Source organism: Chlamydomonas reinhardtii, chromosome 11 (assembly GCF_000002595.2).
Source record: "Chlamydomonas reinhardtii strain CC-503 cw92 mt+ chromosome 11, whole genome shotgun sequence".
In the NCBI taxonomy this organism is placed as follows: Eukaryota; Viridiplantae; Chlorophyta; class Chlorophyceae; order Chlamydomonadales; family Chlamydomonadaceae; genus Chlamydomonas; species Chlamydomonas reinhardtii.
In genome coordinates, this window is record NC_057014.1 from 141,820 (window position 1) to 158,291 (window position 16,472).

Below are 16,472 nucleotides of genomic sequence, written 5' to 3' on the forward strand. Positions count from 1 at the left end.
ATGGGCGCCTGCGGCCCTTGGGCGACTGCGGCCCTTGGACGACTGCGGCCCCTGGACGACTGCGGCCCCTGGACGACTGCGGCCCCTGGGCGACTGCGGCCCCTGGACGACTGGCAGGGCATCAGTCTGGGCCCTCAGGCCAGGACCCCAGCATCCGGCCTCACTTAGGCCGCAACCCGCCCCGTCCCGCCCCTCCTCTTCCCGCCCGCCCCTCCTCGGGCCTGCCTCCCTGGCCCCTCTGCCCAGCCCCCCTCCCCTCCCCTGCTACCCCCTCCCCACCCTTAGCTCACCCTTGCAGGACAGGTCCTTGAGCTGCTGCTGCGCAAACCGCGCGCCCACCTCCTCCAGCCGCCGCATGCGCGCCAGCATGGACCCGTGCTCGCCGGCACTGCTCACACGAGCACCCGCCACACATCGCCCGCCCGACCCGCCGCCGATGACCACCCGCGGCCGGGCCGGCGGCGCACCGGGCGCGTCGCTGGCCGCGTCTGCTGCGGATGCTGGTGGGGGTGAGGGGGCTGGAGAGCCGTTGGCGGCGGCGGCAGGGCCGGCTGGCGCTGGTGCTACTGCCGCCGCAGGTGTTGCTGATGGCGGCGCGGGGTGTTGGTGGTGATGGTGGTGGTCCGGCAGTTCAGTAAGGTAGGAGGGGTCGCTGTACTCCCGCGCGTAGCCTGTGGGGTAGGGGGGGGGGGTAGGGAAGGGGTGCAGGTGTGCAGGGGGTTGGCACCGGCGCAACCGACACACAGGCGCGCATGCACGCAGTCTCTCCACACACCCTGTGACACGCACAGTCATACCCACCCACATACCCACACGCGCAAGCACACGCACACATGCATACACAGCCACGCTCTGCTCGACCCACATTCCAGGAATGAGTTGAGGATGTCGTTGACGCACACAAAGCCCATGATGTCCAAGTGGGGCAGGCTGGCCGGCCACACCACACCGCTGGTGCCGCTGGTGCTGGCGGCCGTGTCGGGCGACACCACGGGCGCCGACAGGATGCGCCGCTCTGACAGCACCTGCGCACGGATTAGTCAGGACACAGCAGCAGGCGGGGTGGAGGTGGGAGTGGAGCCAGGGGCGCGGAGGCAGGGGTAATGGTGGGTGCTTCGAGTGGACCAGGGCCCCTGCTTGAACTCGGGCGCAGACACGACGATCTGGGGTATCGTTTGCCTCTGCCCACAACAGCGACATGCGCCTGGACGCACAGTTTTGCAGCGCGCGCTGGGTGCCGCCCGACAGGTAGCGGCGTGTCTGCATTGTCGAGGCCGGGGCGTGCAAACGCATGTTGCTACACCCCTCTTCAACGGCCAGCCCAGACCTTCCCAAGGCTGCGCCCGGTGCGGAGCTGGGTCCCCTCCGGTCAGAGGACGGTGACCGAGTCATTGACGACCCTCACGTGTCCCTTGCGCCGTTCCTGGTGCAGGCGGACGTTGGCGCGCGGAAGCAGGTGCGGCGGGGGCACCAGGTCCGCCTCACGGGCGTCGCAACGCCTCCAGCCAGCGGTTGCGCAGGCGCCTTGCGGGGTCGGAGAACCCAGAGTATGCCCTAGGTTTTTCTTACGCTGTTTCGGGCCCGAGCAACGCCGCCGACGCGCAACGAAACAGTGACGTGCTCCATATGTGCAGACTCACCGTCAGGGCTTGCTCCACAGTGCTGCAGTCCGTCAAGATAGTAAGATTGCTGCCTTGAAGGTGCTCTAGGTTCTTCACTCGGGTGTCAACTAGCAATTTCCTACAGTCGTCCGGCGTGCTGCGGCCGGCCCCGCTTGCTGCTGTCATTTTAATGGATGCAAGTGATGAGTTGTCTTTAGTTACTACAAGCCTCACTGCTGACGGGCCTCCGGTTGGCACATTCAGGTTTCGGCGAAGCACAGTAATCAGCCCCACGGTCTTCAATGGTGCTAGCCTTGAAACGATACCAGCATGACTGTGTTGTGATACAGGAATAAACATACGCTGCCACTCAGATTGAACTCCCGCGACTTTCATGCCAGTCAAAGCCAAGGATGCACCGCATGTGCATGCGGCGACTAAAAACGCGAAAGCACAACACGTAGACCTGTCCATACCTATATTTGCCACATATGCAAGGATCGTAAAGCGACCTGCCACAAGGCAACATTTTGTTACAGTGTTAGCGCGCACTTTCCCCAAAGTAGCTGGCGCATTCTTGTCATTTATTACAACCGTGGCCATGTCGCCTGGAAAATTCGTGGCGTCCTAGTCCGCCCCTTAACCTCGGCACCCCAGCTGCTCCACCCTCCCCTCAACCAGTCGCACGCGCACCGAACCCAGGGCTGTGAGCGCCTAAGCCTTACGCCCGCGCCCGCGACCAGGACAAGGACCAGGGCCGGGGCCAGGACCCGGACCGAACTCACCGTAGCCAGGGGCCAAAATGCAGGACCATCCTTTCCTGGCCGAGCTGGTGTGTGAGCGGCTGCCCTGGCGGGACGCACTGCGGCTGGGCGCCACATGCCGCGCCCTGCACAGCGTGGCCCTGAGCAGCTTGGCCCGAGGCGGCGGCAGCGGCAGCAGCAGCAGCAGCATCGGTGGCACCTGTTGCACTGGCGGTAGCAGCGACGGCGGCTGGAGCCGCCACCTCACCACACCCGTGCACGCGTTGCCGGCACTGGGGCAGAAGCCAGGTGGCGGCGGGAGTGGCGGTGGCAGTAGCAGCGGCGGCGGAGGCTACGATGTGGCTGCAGCAATGCTCTTGCGGGGCCTACACGGCCTCACCCTCACTGTCTCTGCGGCCGGGGCGGCGGCTATAGCAGGTGGAGGTGCCAGTGAGGGCGGCGATGGCTACTTGGGTGGCGGCCGGGACCGGCTTCTGCCACCTCCCCTCGGCTGCCACGGCGGCGGGCACACCGCATGTGGCGGAGTCGACTGCGGCGGCGGTGGCAGCGTCAAGAGCTCTGCACGCATGGAGGCAGCCGGCCGGGGCCTCGCAGCTGGAGCGGACGTGGGCGACGAGGAAGACGAGGAGGCAGTCGAGCTGGAGATGGGCGCTGCAGCTGAGTCAGACACCCTGTGTGAGTCCGAGGCGGCGGAGGCGGAGGCGGCGGAGGCGTTGCTCAAGTGGCTCGCAAGCGCCACCGCCGCCGCTGCCGCACCAGCCCCAGCGCACAAACCAGCACTGGCCCAGTCGCCTCCACAGCAGCTGCGGCCGCCTCCACCGCTGCTGCCGGCTGTGCGGGTGCTGGAGCTGCAGCTGGATGTGGGCATGGCGGCAGCGGCGGCGCTGCTGGCGGCGTGTCCGCAGCTGCGGCGGCTCACGTGCAGGTGGGGCGCCCGGGTGCGGGGCACTGAGTGGGGGGGGCGCGGGTGTGGGTGCGGGCTGCGCCTGGAGCCTCTGGGTGCCTGGGGCCTTGATCAGCAGTGGGCCAGATGGGAGGCGGGCACTGGCAGGCCTGGGTGTCACCGGGTTCGAGCTGCGCTCCTACAGGCTAAGCAGCTGCCCGTTCAGTGGGCACCCCCGGCCGGGTGCCCCCGGGTGCCCCCCCCCCCCGGATGGTCACGCGCCACGCGCCACGCACTCTACGGGGCTTCACGGCCCACTCGCCTCCCAGCTGCTGGCTGGCCCTCCCGCCCCCGCCCCGCCCCCTGCATCTCCTGATTTTGCTGCTGCTTACTACTAGTTTCCATGCCCATGGGATGCGAACCCACCCACCCTCCAGGTGCCTGGATGCCGAGCGCCACTGCCGAGGGGCGCCGCGAGAGCAGCTGCAGGAACTGGAGGGCGAGGAAGAGGAAGAGGAAGAGGAAGCGGGCGAGCAGGAGGAGGAGGAGGAGCTTGAGGACGGGGAGGATGGGGAGCTAGCGATGCAGGAAGAGGACGGGGCGGAACAGGACGAGGCAGCCGGCGGCTCCTCACGACCTGCCGCCGCCGCAGCAGCAGCAGCAGCAGCAGCCAGTGGTGATACGGATGTGGAAATGGTGGCAGGCGAGGGGTCGGAGGGTGGGGGCAGGGAGGCAGGGGGCACGGAGGCAGATGCAATGGAGCAGGACGCCCCACAAGGCCGTACAGCAGATGATGCGGAGGACGAGGAGGACGAGGAGGATGGGGTTGGGGATGAGGCCGGCGGGTCGGGCTCTGAGGCAGGGGGTGACGCTGGGGAGGCGGCGCGGCGGCGGCTGTGGCGCGCGCTAGCGGCTGGGCCGGTACGGCTGGCCCTGTCCTGCCCCGCCTGCCTGGACGCCTGGCTGGGCGAGCTGCAGCGGAGGCGGCGGCTGTGGCAGGGGCGGAGGCAGGACCTGCAGATGGACCAGCAGCGGCAGCGGCGCACCGCCGCGCCCCTGCCTTGCCGGGTGAAGGCGCTTGAAGCACGGCCGCACCCCCGCTCAGCCGCAGCCGCGGCCGCGGCGGCCGGCCCGCCACTGGCGCTGCCACGTGCGGCCGCCGGCGACCTGGCGGCAGCCGCGGCGGCGTCAGCGGCGGCCGCCGCCGATGCAGGCGCACTGCTGGCGGCGGTGTGCAAGGCCCGCCGGCTGTGCCTGCCGCCGCCACCGCCGCCCAACGACACATGCCCTAAAGCCCCAAGCCCATCCACTGCCCTTCCTTCAGCCGCCCGTCCCCCAGTTGCTTCTGCCTCCACCACCGTCTCCTTCTACGTCGCGCCCTCGGCCTCGCCCTCGGCCTCGCCCTCGGCCTCGCCCTCGGCCTCGCCCTACCTGGCGCTGACGCACCTGCAGCTCACGGGCGTCGCGCTGGCGCCCCGCCTGGCCCGCGCCGCGCTGCCGCCGCTGGCGTGCCTGCGCAGCCTGGTCCTGACGGACGTGTGCTGCCGGCCGCCCCACCCCGCGGGCTGGGACTGGCTGGGCGACTGCCGCGGCCTGACGCGCCTGGGACTGGCGGGGGAGTGCCCGCTGACGCCGGGGCGGCTGGGGCTGGCGCACCCCGCCATTGGGCGGCTGACGGGTGCGTGCGGCAGGCGGCGGGGGCTTGGGCTGCAAGGGCAGGGGGATGGGTGCTCAGTGGTGAGAGTTGAGGAGGTTGCCAATGCAAAGGCACAATTATGGGACCGCGAGAAGGTTGCTATAGGCCGACATTCGCTGACACGCATGCAAAGCACTCCATTCACATCTCCTTGAACCACCGCCTCGCACGCAGGGCTGGTGGAGCTGCGTGCGCCCGCCTGGTCGCTGCCGCGCGAGGCGCCGGGCGTGCTGGCCGCCCTCAGCCGCCTGACCTGCCTGGAGGCGGGCGGCGCGGCGTCGCTGCCCTACGTGGTGCCGCAGGTGAGCGGGGTGGGCGGGTGTGCGCGTGTGTGTGTGTGTGTGTGTGTGTGTGTGTGTGTGTGTGTGTGTGTGTGTGTGTGTGTGTGTGTGTGTGTGTGTGTGTGTGTGTGCGCGTATGTGTGTGTGTGTGTGTGTGTGTGTTGCTCGGCGCCACCGCCACCGCCTCACTCATCTCACGCCCGTCTCACCACACCACACCGCACCGCAGGCGCTGCCCACCATCCGCGCGCTGTCCGTGCGGTGCTTCTACGGCGGCACGCCCCTGGGCGGACACCTGGCCGCGCTCCTGCCCGCCCTCACTGCCCTGCACACCGCCAGTCCAGCCCCCTCCGCCTCCGCAGCCTCCGTCGTCACAGCCTTCGCCGCCGGCACACATCGCCTGCCGCTTCAGCCGCCTCACGTGGGCACGGCGGGTGCTGGGGGCCGCCACCGCCGCCGCGGCACCAGCACCAGCATCGGTAATGGCAACGGCATCGCTGCCTCAGCGGCAGCGGCGGCGACTGGCACGTCCGCATTCCGGCAGCGGCTGTTGCAGCTGCACCTGCAGGGAGGGGCGGCGGCCGGGCCCGCAGCCGCGCAGCAGGGGCGGCGGCGGCAGCCACTGGCCGGCGCGGCGGGCGGCGGGGCAGCGGGGCAGCCGCATGGCCCGGACGGAGGACACGAAGCGGCGGATGCAGATGAGGGCGGCGAGGATGAGGAGGAAGACGAGGACGAGGACGAGGAGGATGACGAGGGGTCGCGCGGCCCTTCGGCTCCCACCGCCAGTGCCGCACGCAGCCACGTGTGTTGGGCGCTGCTGCCGCTAGACGTGCACACGGCGGTACGGCTGCCCACGTACGGCGGGCTGCGGCGGCTGGAGCTGGTGGGCGGGCCGGTGGCGGCGCTGCTGGAGCTCAGCAGGCCGCTGAGGGGTGAGGCGGGGGGGGGGGGCGGGGGGGGAGGGAGGGAGGGAGCGGCCGGGAGGGCGGGAGGTTAGACCTGCCTCATCCTCACACTGCGTGCTTTGGCGGCTGCTGAAAGCTGGCTTCTGCGGGTGAGCTGCCATGCTGCCATGCCGCAACCACTCCGACGCCACACAACATGACGTGTTTCGCCCCAACCCCGGCCCCTGGACCCCGCCAGGCCTGACCTCGCTCACGCTGCGCTGGGCGTCGCTGCCCGATGGCGACGAGGACGAGGAGGGGGACGAGGCGGAGGGGGAGGAGGAGGAGGTGGGCACCGCACTGCCCGCACTGCGCCTCGCCCTGGCAGGTCAGCCCCAGCTGAGCGCCGGCGGCTGCGGCGGCGCCGGCGGCTGCAGGTCAGGCGCGGCCACGCCCACCGCCCACAGCGGTTTCCACACTAGCGGCAGCGCCGGCGGCGCGACTGTTGTTGTTGCTGCTGCTGCGGCCGCCGCCACGCCCGCCTGCAGCCAGCCGCACACCAGCTGCAGTGGGGGCGGGGCTGCCGCAGCCGCAGCCGGCACCGCCGCGGACACGGACACGGACACGGCCGAGGGCGCCGGCGACGTCGACGGCGTCGTGGGTCCCGGGCCCGCCGCAGCCGGGGGAGCGGGCGGTGTACTTGCAGTCAACCCCGGTGTGTCAGCCGCAGCTGCCGCGCCGAGCGGGGGAGCTACTGCCGCAGTGCCAGCTGCTACAGCCACTACTGCCGCCCACTCGGGCCGCTCCCTGCGCGCAGTGCACTGGGCGGATGAGGAGGTGGGTGGCGGCGCGGCGCCACTGGGCAACGGAAGTCTGGCCCGGCCCTCCAGCAGCCGGGCCAGCGGCGGCAGCAGCGCAGGTGGCAGCGCAGGTGCCGGTACCGGGGGCGTTGCGGGCGGCGGCAGCGGGGGAGGCAGCCGGCCGCCGCCAGCGCAAGGGCGGGCGCGGGGCGTGCGATTCGTGTCGCCGCCACGGCTTCTGCGCGATGCTGATAGCGGCCCCAGCGGTGACGAAGGCGTGGGGCCAGCGCCAGGAGCGGCCGCTGGAACCCAAGGCGGCGCCCGGGGGCTCCTGTCCCGCAGGCACACGGACAACAGCGGTAGTGACGCGGCGGCGACAGTGGCGGCGGCGGCGGCGACAGTGGCAGCGGCGGCGGCGGCAGTGGTCGGCAGCTGCGAGCCGCCGCCGCGGCCAGCAGCGCGCGTGCGACGGGTAGGGTGGGCATGTGGCGAAAGCGAGGCAGAGGCGGCGGCGGCTCCGGCGGCAGGTTGCGGCGCCGCGGACGCAGCTGCTTCTGCGAGTCGAGGCGACAGCAGACAGGTCAAAACAGAGGAGGTTCAGGAATGTGCGGACGAGTGCGTCGGGGAAGCTTCCTCGCCGCCGCCTCCGTCCCTGCTTAAAGGTGCGTCGGGGACTGGACGTGCTCTGCGCACCGGCGTGCGCTTTGCATCGCCGCCGCCGCCGCCGCGACCCAGCAACAGCCGCGGAGGAGGAGAGGGCGGTCGGGGCGAAGGCGGCCGAGCCAGTGGCGGCCGAGCCCGCAGCAGCAACAGCAGTGGCGGCGGAGCGGGTGGCAGTGCGGGTACCGGTGCTGGTGGTGCTGGCCGTACGGGCGGCTCCGCACGGCGCAAGCAGCCTGCGGCTCGACACGGCGACGAGGCGGAGCATCATGATCCGGAGGAAGGGGACAAGCAGCCGGGTATAGTGGGGGCAGCCGGGCCGAGCCTGAGCCTGAGCCGCGGCCAGCCCCGCGCCCGCACCCGCACCCGCTGCCGCAGCACTGGCGCCTCCGCCGGCGCAGATCCCCGCACAGCCGCAGATGCCGGCGCAGCCGCTGATGCTGGCGGCGGCGGGTTCGCCAGTGGGTTGGAAGATGAAGACGTGGCCGGCGGCAGCGGCGCCGCGACGCCCGCCACCAGCCACCACTCAGTCGCCGGTCTGGGCCGTGTCGCCAGCGGCGGCAGCGGCACCACCAGCACCAGCACTAGCGGCAGCCAGCCGAGCAGCAGTAGCAGCAGCGGTCACAGCGGTGGTGGCCGCAGGGCCCGGTGCGGCGGCGGCGCGGGCAGCGGCGGCAGCAGCAGCACCGACAGCGGCGCGCGGCGGGCGGCGCTGGCGTGGGCGGTCCGGCTGAGTGGGCTGCTGCCGGGTCTGACGGAGCTGGGGCTGCACTGGGTGGCGGGGCTGGGTGGAGGCACGGGGCACGACGTGCTGGACGTGCTGGTGGGCGTCGGCGGGGGCGCGGGGCCGGTGGGTGGTGCGGAGTCCGGCGGGGGTCTGAGTCGCCTGACGGAGCTGCGTCTCAGTGGCTTCAGCGGCCTGCAGGCGGAGCGGCTGGGGAGGCTCATGCGGGGCCGGGGGGCGGCAGGCGGGAGGACAGGTGGCACAGGCGAGGCGGGGGCCAGGGCAGAGAGCGGGGCGGCCGAGGGCGGGGCTAGGGGCGGAGACGGGTTGGAGGCAGGGGTGGCTGTGGTGGGTGGTCCCGGGGGCACAGGCGGGTGCGGGCTGCGGCGGCTGGTGCTGCAGCGGTGCCGGGGCGGTGACGGCGAGGCGGCGTGCCAGGCGGCGGTGGCGGCCGCTGCGGGCAGCGTGTGGGCGGAGCTGGTGTGGCTGCCATGAGGGGCGTGCGCGTGCGGATGCCTTGGCCGTAGGACAGAATCAACAGATGCCTTCTTGGGAACCGCCTGACCGCCAGGCACCAGATGCGTCACAGCTTCCCTAAACCGTGCGAAACATGATCGGCGCGGCGTGTCGCGCGCAGGGCAATGACAGGCGCCTGGTCCTGATGCCGAAGTACGGCATGTAATGAGGCGAATGGCTTGTCTAGCTGGCAGTTGGGCTCTGCATACACCCAGTCAGGCTTGCGGTGCCACGGGAAACTGCAGCAAAGCGGCGAGAGACCCTGCGAGTGGGTATGGGGGGCTCAGGAGGCGCCTGACTCATGCGGCCTGAGGGCTGAGGCCGACCCGACTGCCCAGCCCCACAGCACCGACTGACGGATTGGATCGAGCGCTGAAGTACACACCGCCAGTGGAATTACAAGTCATCGACATGACCAGCAGGTGGCCCCCCGTGCACGCACCTGCCCGCTAACGGTTTCGCCTGCGCCTTGCCGTCTCATGGCGCCGGCAGTGGCACATGACCCTTCACGTCGGTACCCCTTCATGACGTGCGCTCATGTAAATGAAAGCCAATTGGTGACCCTTGCTCAACGCTACCCGCACCCGCTCCGCTACAATGTACAATGGTCAAGTAGGAACCGCCATGCATATGTCGCGGCATACGCACACGTACACTGACATGACTGTCCAGCCCCATGCACGTTCATGTTCACCACACGCGCACACCAGACAACCAAGGCCCCCCTCCGCTAAGGTTAGCACATGACTGCGGTCCCACACGCCGCAGTCCTTTCGAGCTTTTGAACTGTGAGCTGCAAATTGTAACGCAAGGTCATAAGAAGTTATCAGTTCCTCAATCGTCCTTCTTGTCGTCGCCCTCCTCCTCCTCTTCCTCCTCCTCCTCCTCCTCGTCCTCCTCGCCCGCCGTGTTGCCAGCATCCGTCTCACTCTCCTTGCCGGCCGACTTGCTGCCGCCGCCGCCGCCGCCACGAGACACCTGCGCAGTCAGTGCGGTGCCAACAGCCGCGGGTCAGTCAGGAGTCAGGGCTGTTTGAGGGCCCCGTGCAGGCCGCCGTTGTGCATGAAGGGAATGCTGCCATGCTTCATGCTGTAAGCACAAGCAGTGGACCGAGGTTGCTCGCACACGGGCATGGCCCTCGTTGCCACCATCCGCCCAGCCCAGCCACAAGCCAAGGCTGGCCCTTCTGTTTCCATGCCCGTGCACGCAAGGCTGGGGCTGAGGGGCGTCCACGCCCCTGTCTAGGCCAGTGCGGCGCATGGATGCGAGGTGCAGAGGCGGGGCAGTACGGTACAGGAGCCGCAGGGGTTTTCCACGGGGCTGAGCTTTCTCAAGGTCCACTTCAACCCACATAGGGTCACCGGTCAGGCGGGGGAGTTGAGCCGCCTCCGACACCCCTCGCAGCCCTTGGCTGACCATCGCTGTAACGCAGCAACAAGGGCATGCAGGCACCCGCACCTTCAGGCCCGAGTTGCTGAATTTCGCCATGTTGCGGAGCAGGAAGAACAGCATGCCGACAAGCAGGATGACGATGAGCAAGGTGTCCTGGCCTGAGCCGGTCGAGGACTGTGTGCTGTTGAGCGTGTCAAACGGGTTGGCCATGGTGGCACAGGCTGGGAATCAGCTCAGGAGGAAAGCAACGGAGAAGGGCCGGTTGTGAAACTGGGCTGTCGGAAGTGCACTAGTTGCAGGCCGAACAGAAACACGCGCCAAAGAGTTGAGTGATGTAGTAGGTCTAAAATAGCCGGATACTGCAGAAAATGCCGGCACGCAAAATTCGTTGGAGCTCTCCTCATGCAACGCCTCTCTTGCGCCAATCTGGTATGGCTGTGGCCTGTGGGCGATGACAGAGTTTGTTTTACCATGACATCGGGAATTTGGAAGCTTGAACTACCTCAATTACTCAAGTAACTCGCGGCAACACATTTCGCGCGCCATCGCTGTTTTCTCTGCTCCAGCTACCGAGCAGCATTGCTTTAGATCGCTTTGATGTCATAAACTCCCACTTATATGAGATCCAGTTTCATCGAGCCCAAGCCCAGAGCGCAACCTGTCTTAAGCCGCGGCAGGGCGTCCATGCGCCTCGCGCAAAGCCGTGCTCTCGTTGCGCGTGTCAGCTCCGCCCTGTGGCCGGGAGCAGGACTTTCACAGGCTCAAAGCGTTGCGGTGCGAATGGCGAGTTCGTCAACCTGGGAAGGTGCGCGACCTCTGTTGAAAACCCGCACGCCGCAGGGTCACGACAGAGGCAGACCTGTTGATCACCGCCTCTTTCACCTGCGCTCGCACCTGCTGCCCTGTCCAATCCTCCCCGCCGCCTACGCCGCTACCCTGCCCGGCCCTTCCCCTCTCCCCACCAAAGGCACGGGCCTGAGCCAGGATGACTTCATGCAGCGGGACGAGTGCTTGGTGGTGGACGAGCAGGACCGGCTGCTAGGTGGGGGCCGGGGGAAGGGGGGAGGTGTACGGGACCGGGGCACAACTTACAGCGTGCAGCAATGCAAGACACGGTATACGGCTCAGGGTGTGGTCGTGGGGCCTGTCCAGGCTAGCGTGATCGAAGTAGTAGTGCTAGTAGCGGCCTTGGGCGTCATCTGGGCCCCACCCACGAACTGCAGAGCCTACGGCTGCGCGACACACGTGTCAAGCACTCGAGCACGCTCCAAACCCCTGTCAGCCGCCCGATACCCCGGCGTGACCTCCCCTCCACCCCACTGCCTCCCCCCTCCGCCTCCCCGCCCTCCCGGCCACCACAGGCACCGCCAACAAGTACGACTGCCACCGCTTCGAGGCGGCCAAGGGCCAGCCCTGCGGCCGCCTGCACCGCGCCTTCTCCGTGTTCCTGTTCAGCCCCGACGGCCGACTGCTGCTGCAGCAGCGCGCAGCCAGCAAGGTCAGGGGGCGGAGAGGGGGTTTGAAGATACCAGCCCAAACTATACAGAACCCAACGCAAAGGAGCGAGGAGAGCGTGGCCTATGCTGGGGCGCTCGTGGGGTAGTACATTGTGGAGGCGGGGGCGGGGTTGAGGGCGGGGACGGCTGGAGCGCGAGTGGGAGCGCGAGTGGGGCATTTGGTGTGGAAGCGGATTGTTGGGTTGCAGATGCGGCGCGGGGGCTTGGAGGTGGGCGGTGTGGACGCCGGCGGGGCAACTGGGCGGCAGTGGCGGCGCTGGCTGTGAGCACTCATGAACCCCAACCACAACCACAGCCACGCGCCGGCCGTCCCCCTCCTCTGCTGCAGGTGACGTTCCCGGGTGTGTGGACCAACACCTGCTGCTCGCACCCGCTGGCGGGCCAGGCGCCGGACGAGGTGGACCTGCCGGCGGCGGTAGCCTCGGGCCAGGTGCCGGGCATCAAGGCGGCGGCGGTGCGCAAGCTGCAGCACGAGCTGGGGATACCGCCGGAGCAGGTGTGTGCGTGTGTATGTATGTATGTGTGCGATTCGAAGCGGGGGTGGCGTGAGAGGGGACAGGTGGCGTCAGAGTATGGAGGGATGGGGGGGGGGGGTAGGGGAGGCTGCGGAGCTGTGACGGGGTGTGTGACAGGGCACAGCAAAGAGGCGGGGGGGGGGGGAGCTGCTGCGTCCACCGTGCGGATGGCTTGGTTGGTGGTGAGCAGCTGTTAACAGGGTGTGGGACCGGTAGTCACGTGGTCGACCGGGGCGTGTGCCGGAGTGGCGCCCGCCTGGGCCGCAGTCGGCCCCAGCCCCAGCCCCAGCCGCCCTCCCACCCACAGCCACCCGCCCGCCGACCTGCCCCCGCCCTGGCGCCCTCGCCCTCGCCCCCGCCCGCTTGCCCGCCCGCCCGCAGGTTCCCGCCTCCTCCTTCTCCTTCCTCACGCGTCTGCACTACTGCGCCGCCGACACCGCCACGCACGGCCCGGCGGCGGAGTGGGGCGAGCACGAGGTGGACTACGTGCTGTTCGTGCGGCCGCAGCAGCCCGTCAGCCTGCAGCCCAACCCAGACGAGGTGGGCGGGCGGGGGGGGCGGGGGGGGCGGAGTGAGGGGGGCGGGGGTGGAAAGGGGAGGGAGGGCGGGGCCGCGTGGGCAGGAGTCGGCACCATTCCCAGCTTGCGGAGGGGTTGAAGGGCCGGGAAAGGAAGAGCGGGAGGGTGTGGAGGCTGGAGGGTGGTGCATTGTCTGGGTGCGGGCGCCTGTCTTGCGGGGCGGTGGATTGTGTTGGCGCTGTTTCATCCCGGGACGAAATCCTGGCCCCAGCGCCTGGACATGACAGCAACAGCGGTGCACCGGCGGCGCAGCCCACCGCACTACCCAGTTGGTGTCGTCCGCTCATCATGACCCTGCTTGGACCCCTCTCATCCCTCCCGCCCCTTCCCTGCCTCCCCTGCCCTCCCGCCCCGTCCCCCTCCTCCCCACCCCTACCCCGCCCAGGTGGACGCCACGCGCTACGTGACGCTGCCGGAGCTTCAGTCCATGATGGCGGACCCCGGCCTCAGCTGGAGCCCCTGGTTCCGCATCCTGGCCACACAGCCCGCCTTCCTGCCCGCCTGGTGGGGCGACCTGGAGGCGGCGCTGGCGCCGGGCGGCAGCCGACTGTCGGACTGGGGCACCATCCACCGCGTCATGTGAAGAAAAAGGGGAAGCAGGGGCGGGAGCGGGGGATGAATGGGAATGTGAATGCGATTGTGATGCGGCGTGGGATGAGGTCTGAAGACAGGGGGAAAATCGGGGGGCGGGCGTGAGCGTGTGTGTACGTGAGCGACAAAGCCGGGAGGCGGACCGCGCGATGGGTACATGTGTGTGCGGAGGGTCGGTGGGTCGGTCGGTTGCGCGGCATAGCGTGTTGTGTGTGTGCGGCTGCGCGGGTATGTGGGCACCCGGGCACGGAGGAGAAGGCACACGCAGGTGGCGCGGAGGTGTGTCAGGGGCCATGGGCGGGCCTCACTCCTGGTCGTGCCCAGTGGTGTCGTGGGCAGAGTGGCAGGGGCTGCACCCATATGAGCGGCGCACTGCCGCGCTGGGCTAAGTCCTTATCACTTGGTGAGGTGGGGCGAGGTGGCTGTGGGCGGCGGGCGCAGTGGCAGAAGGACACGGTGTGTGAGCGGTGGAGCTCTGGGCCGTGCCGGCCGTGAGGGGCGGATAGCGATATGACGTTGTGCTTGGCCGCTGTAATGCGGGAGAATGTGCAGGCCGCGAGAAGCGGGCGGTGGCAGGAGGCCGCAGGCTGCAGCACCCGTTGGGGAGGTGCCGCCTGCAGGCGCGGCGCCGGGCGGGCCTGAGTAATGGGCGCCTGAGTAGTGGCGGCCACAGGAGGCGCAGGAGGCAGCAGCAGGAGGACGAGCTGGAGGGACCCGTTGGCAACCCAAGGCTTGCGCGTGTAACATAGTGGCCATACTTTCCTTTTTGGGCTGAGCCCCCCCAGCGAAGCGTTCCAGGGGGGGGGCGAAGCCCCCCAGGAACACCCCTGTCCGTGGCTCGAAGAAAAGCGTGCAGGGCCAGGGGAGGGGGGAGGCGGACCAGGGGAGGGGGAGGCGGACCAGGGGAGGTGACGGGCAGAGGGGTTTCAGGGGCAGGCAGACGTCAGAACGGATAGCAAATGTGAATGAAAAGCAAAAGAATATGTAGCGGCGGCCAACCGGCGCCAAGGGAGCGAAAAAGGTGCCGGAAGCCGGCTCGAAGGACAGGAAAAGTAAATGGCAGGGAAGTATGAGGTCATGAGACAATTATAAACGCGCGCAGATGCGGCACGGTACGCGTGTTTTAAGGGGGGTCGCTCGAGTCAAGGGCGGGTCGAGCGCCGACTCGAGGGCGCGATATGCGCAAAGAGTCGCGGTGGAAAAAGAGCAAGGGTTTTTATCACGTGCAGGAGGCGCGGCAGCGAGAAGCGCGAGGGCGGGCAGGGCGGTTACTTAACGTGGAATGGGCGAAGGCAAGGTGAAGTCCAGTCAACGCAGGGGCCGGGCTTTTTGCACAGCTGTGTTTTCAACAAGTACTACTGAAGGCAAACCATCAGCACTAAAAATGTCCGATAGCTGCTCGGATTCGTTGAACGAGGCCAAGCTGTTGCGAGACGCCAGCGCAATGAGCGATGGCAGCGACGTCGAGTCTGAGGGACCGGATTTTCGCCGGGAGTTTGTTTTGACTCCGTTTGTCAGGGGCTTGAAGCTTGTGGCGGAGCAGGTTGTCGGCGCTGCAGCCGTCGTCGCCGCGCGCCGAGGTGACACCGTGACCATCAAGCATGGCGTAACCGCCAAGGAGTTCGAGGAGGTGCGCTGGAAACGTGCGGGGTCGCAATGGAATGAACAGGAGGTTTGACTTAAATCTGCGTGGTGCGCGCTGCAAAATGGTGGGTGCAGGTTGTCGCACGTGCCATGGCGGTTCTCGGTGGGGTCTCCGACGAGGAAGCGGTTGAGCGCATGATGAAGTGGACGGGCATTGCACTGGCCAACGTCGAGGCTGATGGAGATTGCTTCTTCCATGCGGTCCTGTGGGCTTTGGCGTCGCTGAAGATCAGCATCCCTGAGGTACGTTTGGTGTTGACGTCGTAAAGACAACATCAAGCGCCACGCACGCATGCAGGCAGGCAACGGGAACATGAGGCGGCAGGAATGGCACATGGAGGGCGTACACAACAGCAGATAGTGTGACAGCAGCAAGCGGGTCAACAGGATGGATTGGGAGAATGGGACGTTGGTGGGGAATGACTGGGGTTGGGATGGACGGATCCTATTGGAAGGCGGGTGTGCAAAGTAAGGGTGAGGCGTGCCAGCGGGTCGTACACTGCTGAGAGTGCAACTCCGAACTGCACAGGAGCTGAAGTGTGCCAAGAAGCTGCGCGCGGCATTCACACAGCAGGCGCAGAAAATCGCCAAGGCATTGGAGAGCAAGGTTGCGCTGCTCAAGGCAGCTGGCGCGCCGCCGACTGATGAGAAGCTGCAGCAATGCAAAGCACCGGCGACTGATGCAGCTCTTGGGCGCGATTCTCTGCTGTCGTGCTGTCGGCGCGTTGGTCGTTGCGCGGGCGCCTACGCGCCCTGCTGCGTGCGTCTGCGTGACTGCTGCTCGCCGCTGCCCTGGCCGCCGCCTGCCGCTTCCTCGGGGCAACGATGCCAAGACTGGTCAGTCACTTGCTGCTGGATGCCCCTGACGCTGAAGAGCAAGGCTATGCGAACACATTGTAGGCAGGGGGGGGGTACGAACAATAGGGGGGGGGGGGTGCGTCGGCAAAACATAGCATACTGGCGCAAACCGCGGCTGCTACGTATTAGTATATGTTAATGCCTATTGCATGTAAATAGGTGGCAGGGAAAATTCGGGCGGAGCGAGAAGTGCCTTCGCGCGTCCATGGAAATTGACTTTCGCGAGGTCGCGAGGAAAGCATCCGATGCCCGCCGATATGCAGTCTATAAGGCAAACTATGTTGGCGGCAAGCAAAGCGGGGAAGTATATCGAAAGTCTTTGAGCGACTTGCGCTGCCATGCCTGCCGACGCGCCAGAATGCCGAGAAGCCCCGAGGTCGCCCCCGCCCCGCGCCTAGCCCTTTGAGCGTGGGGCGCCGGGGAGGTGTTGAGTATGGCAGGAGGCGAAAGAAATGCTTGGGGTGTTTGGGAACGTGACAAGGCACGCATGTGGCGCGGAAAGTCCCGCACGGCCCCAACCCGAGTGTCCCTAGCCGATGCGCCTGCGCGTCGTAGCGGCATGGAGGCT

General features: G+C 68.0%; 5 protein-coding genes across 5 annotated transcripts in view; 3 read left to right on the forward strand and 2 right to left on the reverse strand.

Annotated features, from left to right (window-relative positions):
- CHLRE_11g467541v5 (uncharacterized protein) overlaps window positions 1-1,976 on the reverse strand; it is a 6,386-nt gene extending 4,410 nt beyond the window's left edge. The window contains exons 1-3 of the mRNA XM_043067296.1: window positions 1,641-1,976; window positions 866-1,025; window positions 287-671 (exon numbers count right to left, since the gene is read on the reverse strand). Coding sequence (XP_042919297.1) covers window positions 287-671; window positions 866-1,025; window positions 1,641-1,787 — 692 coding nt within the window. The 5' untranslated portion in view covers window positions 1,788-1,976. The remainder of the gene's footprint in view (window positions 1-286; window positions 672-865; window positions 1,026-1,640) is intronic.
- A 130-nt stretch (window positions 1,977-2,106) lies between these two features.
- Window positions 2,107-8,987, forward strand: CHLRE_11g467542v5 (uncharacterized protein). The gene is made up of 6 exons (XM_043067297.1): window positions 2,107-3,290; window positions 3,686-3,966; window positions 4,036-4,926; window positions 5,119-5,246; window positions 5,455-6,157; window positions 6,369-8,987. The coding sequence occupies exons 1-6, from the start codon at window positions 2,404-2,406 to the stop codon at window positions 8,786-8,788; spliced, it is 5,310 nt and encodes a 1,769-aa protein (XP_042919298.1). The 5' UTR covers window positions 2,107-2,403; the 3' UTR covers window positions 8,789-8,987.
- Window positions 8,988-9,193: 206 nt separating this feature from the next.
- CHLRE_11g467543v5 (uncharacterized protein) lies at window positions 9,194-10,566 on the reverse strand. The gene is made up of 2 exons (XM_001701340.2): window positions 10,268-10,566; window positions 9,194-9,787 (listed from the first exon to the last, which is right to left on the reverse strand). The coding sequence occupies exons 1-2, from the start codon at window positions 10,409-10,411 to the stop codon at window positions 9,644-9,646; spliced, it is 288 nt and encodes a 95-aa protein (XP_001701392.2). The 5' UTR covers window positions 10,412-10,566; the 3' UTR covers window positions 9,194-9,643.
- Window positions 10,567-10,686: 120 nt separating this feature from the next.
- On the forward strand, window positions 10,687-14,158 carry CHLRE_11g467544v5 (uncharacterized protein). Its single transcript, XM_001701366.2, has 6 exons — window positions 10,687-11,006; window positions 11,169-11,243; window positions 11,563-11,699; window positions 12,047-12,214; window positions 12,615-12,773; window positions 13,197-14,158. Exons 1-6 carry the CDS (start codon window positions 10,982-10,984, stop codon window positions 13,392-13,394), a joined length of 762 nt encoding a protein of 253 aa, XP_001701418.2. The 5' UTR covers window positions 10,687-10,981; the 3' UTR covers window positions 13,395-14,158.
- A 551-nt stretch (window positions 14,159-14,709) lies between these two features.
- On the forward strand, window positions 14,710-16,471 carry CHLRE_11g467545v5 (uncharacterized protein). The gene is made up of 4 exons (XM_043067298.1): window positions 14,710-15,032; window positions 15,122-15,289; window positions 15,576-15,931; window positions 16,262-16,471. Exons 1-4 carry the CDS (start codon window positions 14,787-14,789, stop codon window positions 16,308-16,310), a joined length of 819 nt encoding a protein of 272 aa, XP_042919299.1. The 5' UTR covers window positions 14,710-14,786; the 3' UTR covers window positions 16,311-16,471.
- The last annotated feature ends 1 nt before the right edge of the window (window position 16,472 follows it).

What these genes read in the sequence shown, in the direction of transcription:
- CHLRE_11g467542v5 (XM_043067297.1), top strand. Translation starts at nt 2,404, where the DNA reads ATGCAGGACCATCCTTTCCTGGCCGAGCTGGTGTGTGAGCGGCTGCCC. An exon ending in CTGCGGCGGCTCACGTGCAG is followed by an intron (nt 3,291 to 3,685) that starts GTGGGGCGCCCG and finishes CCCACCCTCCAG; the next exon opens with GTGCCTGGATGCCGAGCGCC. An exon ending in GGCAGGCGAGGGGTCGGAGG is followed by an intron (nt 3,967 to 4,035) that starts GTGGGGGCAGGG and finishes AAGGCCGTACAG; the next exon opens with CAGATGATGCGGAGGACGAG.
- CHLRE_11g467543v5 (XM_001701340.2), bottom strand. Translation starts at nt 10,411, where the DNA reads ATGGCCAACCCGTTTGACACGCTCAACAGCACACAGTCCTCGACCGGC. An exon ending in TCAGCAACTCGGGCCTGAAG is followed by an intron (nt 9,788 to 10,267) that starts GTGCGGGTGCCT and finishes CTGACTGCGCAG; the next exon opens with GTGTCTCGTGGCGGCGGCGG.
- CHLRE_11g467544v5 (XM_001701366.2), top strand. Translation starts at nt 10,982, where the DNA reads ATGGCGAGTTCGTCAACCTGGGAAG. An exon ending in GAGTTCGTCAACCTGGGAAG is followed by an intron (nt 11,007 to 11,168) that starts GTGCGCGACCTC and finishes TCCCCACCAAAG; the next exon opens with GCACGGGCCTGAGCCAGGAT. An exon ending in AGCAGCGCGCAGCCAGCAAG is followed by an intron (nt 11,700 to 12,046) that starts GTCAGGGGGCGG and finishes CCTCTGCTGCAG; the next exon opens with GTGACGTTCCCGGGTGTGTG.
- CHLRE_11g467545v5 (XM_043067298.1), top strand. Translation starts at nt 14,787, where the DNA reads ATGTCCGATAGCTGCTCGGATTCGTTGAACGAGGCCAAGCTGTTGCGA. An exon ending in CCGCCAAGGAGTTCGAGGAG is followed by an intron (nt 15,033 to 15,121) that starts GTGCGCTGGAAA and finishes TGGTGGGTGCAG; the next exon opens with GTTGTCGCACGTGCCATGGC. An exon ending in ACGCTGAAGAGCAAGGCTAT is followed by an intron (nt 15,932 to 16,261) that starts GCGAACACATTG and finishes CCGACGCGCCAG; the next exon opens with AATGCCGAGAAGCCCCGAGG.